At 39.9% G+C, this 5921-nt stretch overlaps 1 protein-coding gene across 1 annotated transcript in view; it reads right to left on the bottom strand.

The window, feature by feature from the left end:
- Window positions 1–5441, bottom strand: part of LOC107294101 (tubby protein homolog) — a 41167-nt gene extending 35726 nt beyond the window's left edge. Inside the window, exons 1-2 of the mRNA XM_029285537.1 lie at window positions 5228–5441; window positions 3431–3485 (exon numbers count right to left, since the gene is read on the bottom strand). Of these exons, the coding sequence (XP_029141370.1) occupies window positions 3431–3485; window positions 5228–5441 (269 nt within the window). The remainder of the gene's footprint in view (window positions 1–3430; window positions 3486–5227) is intronic.
- Window positions 5442–5921: the final 480 nt, after the last annotated feature.

Genomic DNA, 5921 nt, shown 5'->3' with positions numbered 1-5921 from the left:
TTCAAGGAGATTTGAATTATGTATCCCCTTAGTTTTTCCCTTCATGTAACACTTCCTCACTACATCACCATGCTCATCTATATATAGTTCTGATAACATTGCCATAGGACAGACATGTCAAACTCGCGACGTCACATGACGTCGCGCAATGTATCGGAGCTTTTTTGCCATTGCCGGCAATGGGGTGGGCGTGGCTCCAGTATGATGAAACCAGCCCGCAGGCCGGCAGTTTGACACCCCTGCCATAGGAGAATATTTCAATAAAATACATAAGCAGAATAGAATAGAAGAAATAGGGATAGGAATAGGAATAGGAATAGGAATAGGAATAGAATAGAATAGAATAGAATAGAATAGAATAGAATAGAATAGAATAGAATAGAATAGTTGCAGAATTCCAAATCAGACAATCAACTTCCTCATTAAAAGTGGGAAATGACCATGTAAACTGGAACTAGATGTATTAGATCTATGCACTACACTATTCAAATGTTTCAATTTATTGAAAGAGCCATGCAGGAACTTGGCATACCTACACTAAGGAAAATTGTCAGCCAGATGCACAATTCCTAATGATCATACCTAAGAACTTCATATGATGTTAAACAGCCAGAATAAGAACTGTACTACACAGTATAGGCACTGCAAGATGGATCAGTATTCCCCAAATATCTCATCAGAAATCTGCCTCCAGGATAGGAGAAGAACTATACTATCCTAATAGTAGATAGTAGAGTCATGGCTTGCTTCTCTCTTCTCTGCCCCATCCCCCAAACCTTCCCAAGACAGTCCAAGAGGAGTCTAAGGCCAATGACATCAAAAACCATAGAAATATCAGAAGCACAAACATTCCCATCTTAGTCTCTCACATCGTCCACTAGGTCAACTAATACATCTGTACGTCATGACTTGTCTTGAAATCAAATTGAAATAGACCCAGAAAACTACCCAGCTTTACTAAGAACTGATTTACCACCACTCTCAGACCTACCTTGACTGGAAAAGATGAAACTAATCCTGGTCTAAAGTTATTTTAATGATAGAGATATAAAACTCTTTTTTTAAAAAGAGTTATGTCATCAACTCCTTCAAGACAGGTGATATCCCCACCCAATGAAAGAAAATATGCATGTTTTTTCTCAGCCTAGCCAGTAACAGCCAAGATGGAATTTGATGTCATAGATTCATCCAAGCCAACTATTATGATTCAATAGTATAATTTATGCACAAGGTTCATTGTATGCAAACTTACAATAACATCACAGTGGGAATAGATTAATATTGTAATTCCTTTCCACCATAAGAAGAAGTAAAAGAATTTGGTAGGAAACTAAAAATTCAAAACAAATAAAAATAAAACACAGTTTGCCTATACTCCTTCTGCAAAAGAATAGTTTTGATCAAGCAGCAGAGAGACAATGGAGGTTTAATATAAAGAGCCAATTTGGTGTAGCGAATAAGGCACCAGACTATAGAAACCAGGAAACTGTGAGTTCTAGTCCTATCATAGGCACAAAGCCAACTGCGTGGCTTTGGGCCACTCACTCTCTCTTAGCCCTGGAAAGGAGATAATGGCAAACCACGTCTGAAAAACCTTGCCAAGAAAATAGCGCATAAGGTTTTGAGGAAAATCCTATTCCCAGATCTCTCACCTCATGCTTGCTTTGCATTTTGTTGAAAGTTGCTGATACTTTCTACTGTGAAATGTGACTTTTAGTGCATAACCAAGTTTGGCCTGATTAATGGGAGTACTTTCATGCTGACATTTAATATCACAACCTGGGACTCTAAAGCAGGGCTTTTCAACCTTTTCATCGATTGTACCACTTTTAGGATATGGCAATATTCGAGTACCACCTAGAAAGGTGTCAAAAACTTGATTACCCTCCCCCCAAAAAACCTGTTCAAACTTGCAATTGCACTGAAATGACTTATGACCATTTTTCACACTTATGACCATTGCAGCATCCCCATTATATTTGTATGCTTGGCAACTGATTCATATTTATGATGGTCACAGTGTCCCAGGGTCATGTGATCCCCTTTTGCATCTTTTGGACAAGCAAAGTCAATGGCAGGGTTGCTGGTGGCCAAGTGCTAAGGCGGGACTTCCCTCCCTCCCTCCCTCCTTCCCTGCCTCCCTCTTTCTCATTCCCATCTCCTTCTGAAGGAAGAATTTGACCCCCCCCCCCATATTTTCCCTCTTCCATATATTTATCAAATAAGGAAAAGCCTCCAGACACAGAAAAGACAAGCCCCTGAGTGAACTAGCTTAAAAAGGCACATTCCCCTTTAAGAATTAGCTACTGGCTAGAAACGAAAGTTAAGGAGCTGGCAGCCGGCACTTAAGGAAGAAAAAAAAACCATAGTAAGTACTGGCTGGCGGCTAAGGCAGCCTCCCCAAATGGCTCCATTCATAAGTAAAGGAATGCTACAGGCAAAATCCATTCAGGAGAAAAATACTTCAAAATCCCTTGCAGCAAAACTTATAGCTAACAATAGCAGAGCAATAGAAGCTAACACGAGACATCAGCCATCAGCCAAATAGAAATTGCCAACAATTGGCCAATTGCCAATTCCTTAAGAACACAAAGCCCACATTGCACAAATCCCAGAACTTCAAAGTCACAAAAGCACATAAGAATCCTTCCACTCTCCTGGTTTGTTGTTCAGCTGAAACAGCACTTCGCTTCTGCCATTAAACACCTCCTCCCTCCCTCCCTCCTGCTCCTCCCTCCCTCTTTCTCATTGCCATCTCCCTCTCTCCATGCCTCATCTCCAGCGGATGCTTCCTTTCTTCATTCCTCGTGGAGGGCGATCCCTCCCCCACTGCGTTTCTTGCCTGTTTATTGCTGCCAGTACAGATGGCTGCCACAGAAGTTGTAGATCAGCTCATGGCCGGCCTGCTTGATTTCTCCTCTCCTCCCACCCTCCTCCTTTCCCTTCAGTGGAGCTACAGCTGACTCCGCCTCCTCCCAAGACTGCGTCTTTTTTTCTCTCTTCCTCACCTGCCCAAACTGCCTCCTTTTATAGCCTCTCCTGTCTCCTCCTCCCCCTCCTCCTCCTTTTTCTTCCAGGTGAGCCAGAAGTGCCAATCCTGGGGCCTTTGCCTCACCCCAGCCACTTTGCAGCTCTGGAGGACTCTTTTAAGGCACGTCTGCGCTGCTTTGGCTCGTTCCCTCCCCCACTACACTTAGCTGGGCAGGGCCACATACCACCTGCCACATGCTAATATACCACAGGTGGTACACGTACCACCGGTTGAAAAGCCCTGCTCTAAAGGAATAGAATGACTGAATCAAATCAAATAATGAATCAAATAACATTGAAACTTTCTGTGAAGAGGCTCCAATCTATTTACCATGATACCAAACTTTGCAGCTAGTGCTAGATACTTGACATAACATGATTCAGGGTTGATATAACTCACTTTTCAAAGAACAAATCCATCTTGCTAAATATCTGATAAATTTCAAAATAATTTCCTTTAAAAGGTTATGTGTTCATTTAAAATTTATATCCTGCAGAAACAACAGCGGTGAAAATGAAGTTAGAATTTGACCTAAGCGCATTTATATTATTTTAATATAGGCACTCCTCGACTTACAACCATTTGTTTAGCGACCATTTAAAGTTATGACAATGCTGAAAAAAAGTGGTCTCATGGTCACTTGATCACGATCCGGGCATTTTGCAATCAGCTCACACTTAGAACAACTGCAGCTTCCTGAATTCATGCAACCATCTCATGGGACCATTTCTCAGCCAGCTCCTGAACAGCAAAGTGAGAAAGCCAGTAAGAAAGATTGCAAATCATAGCCAGCTGTTATCTTGCTTAATTATTATAGGGATTTGCTTAATGACCATGGCAAAGAAAGGTCATAAAATTGTGTGCAAAAAGGTCATAAAATTGGATGCCTAACAACCGCACCACATAATAATGAATTTTCCAGTCCAAATTGTGTAAATTGAGGACTACCTTTAGGGCAATCTTTGTAGGAAAGTTCAGTTGTTCCCGTTGAGCTGGTGGTTAATAATTTATTTCATTTCATGGACTCTTTCCTGCAGATCACAACTGGTTTCATAGCTCATTGCCAGGAAGTTTCTTATTTTAAAATTCCATGTTTCTTAGCTAAGCCAGGACCCATGGCATGTCTTTAGAAATCCATCACAAGCCTTTTTTGCTCCTTTATCAGCATCTGAATGATATTTGGCAGTTATAGCTGAGAGGGTGGGGAATCTCCTAGCAATGAAACATAACCTAGAAGCACTGACAGAACTTAGAACTCTGAGGAATCACTTATGAGAAACACGACATCGGTACAGAAGCTGCTACTAAGCACATTTTAATTTTCCTGATCTGAAGGAGGAGAAATTGGGTGGTTATTTCCCATTCCTTTTTCAGGACTGAGTACTATAAAAAGAAACAAACAAAACCTTGCAGGTGATTCAAATTCCCAGGTGAAGAACAAGGTCGATGCCGCACTATAAAATGGAACAACAGTGCATCATTACTTTATTAGGATCTAGAAACTGCACATTTGAGCTATGATACAGCAGTAATGATGTCTAGCAGAACTCTTAACTGAAAAAAGTTATTACACAACTGTTCAAAACTATAAGAAGCAAAAAATAGATTTTTACAATAATCATAAATTATGATTAACTGGCTAGAGAGAAGTTCCCAGAAGATGGACTCCAGCACAAGTCCGAAAGCTTGGACTCTGATCCCGATGACCAACCCAGATTGGATCCTGTAACATTATTTTGGGACACGTATATTCGCCTTCATAATCATAAAATTAGTTATAGTATGGGTGGGTAACTAAATGAATATTAAGGCTGATAGAGAATATTTGTAGCTCCAAGTTGAAATGAGGGGTCCTTGATGCTCTCCGAGCTTGATTGTTATCTTGTAGATGTTTCGTTACCCAAACTAGATAACATCAAAACATGATATTGTTACCTAGTTTGGGTAATGAAATATCTGCAAGAAAACAACCAAGCTCAGAGAGCACCAAGGACCCCTCAATACTAAGACTTTTCTGTTTTGCCTTCTTGAACAGCCATGGAATAGTCATGTAAAAGATTTACTATTATAGCCAAGGGATAGCCATGTAAAAAGGTTATTATAAGGTCATCTACACTTTGACTACAGGCATCCATGGGAAGAATAAGGAGGAGGAAAATGATAAGACATGATTTAACAACACAGTGATTTACATACTTGTGTCTGACATTGGAAAGCAATTATGAAAAGATGGGGTATGGATCATCTCACTGGGTACATATTTGTTCATCATTGTGGCCAGTTCCAGAGGTCTTTGAGTCTGATCAAGAGTTTTCCTGTTACCTTCACTTCTAGATCTCCAAGCAGTTCTAGGTTTTGTAGTTTTGTTGACTGTCTGAGCGTAAAGCTGATCATAGCATATGTGCACCATGCTGTAAACTTGGAAAACTAATGCATATTTTCCCTCATTGGAATCTACCTTCTGAAAAAGGCAAGGTTTGGTTTATACCATAGATTGCTTGGCTATATTGCTAGTAGTATAAAGCACTTCTAACAGAAGAAAATTCAGATTTATATCAGAAATATGCTATGCTATTTCAAAGAAACGTGTACATGTTTGCGTGTCCTCTGTGCATAGGTAAGATTCTTTGAAGTACTGGAACATAATTTATTTAAAACTAAAATATTTATCCAAATTGGATACAGCTTACAGTTCTAACTTTTGCTTTATTCCATATTTTTAATATTTGACTTTAATGGAACTTCACTACCAGAAGTGAATAGGATATATGTGTGTTTGCAAAAGTGCATAAAAGTTATTTTCGGAAACGCCCAACAAGCACAGATAAATGGCCCTTAGGTGACAAGTACAATGCAGAGAGTGTGTCCACTTCAGGTTGATATTTTTCAA

The sequence above is a fragment of the Protobothrops mucrosquamatus genome, unplaced genomic scaffold, assembly GCF_001527695.2.
Source record: "Protobothrops mucrosquamatus isolate PMUCROS unplaced genomic scaffold, P.Mucros_1.0 scaffold1831, whole genome shotgun sequence".
In the NCBI taxonomy this organism is placed as follows: Eukaryota; Metazoa; Chordata; class Lepidosauria; order Squamata; family Viperidae; genus Protobothrops; species Protobothrops mucrosquamatus.
The sequence above is the reverse complement of the archived record's forward strand: the minus strand, read 5'-3'. Positions and strand labels throughout refer to the sequence as shown.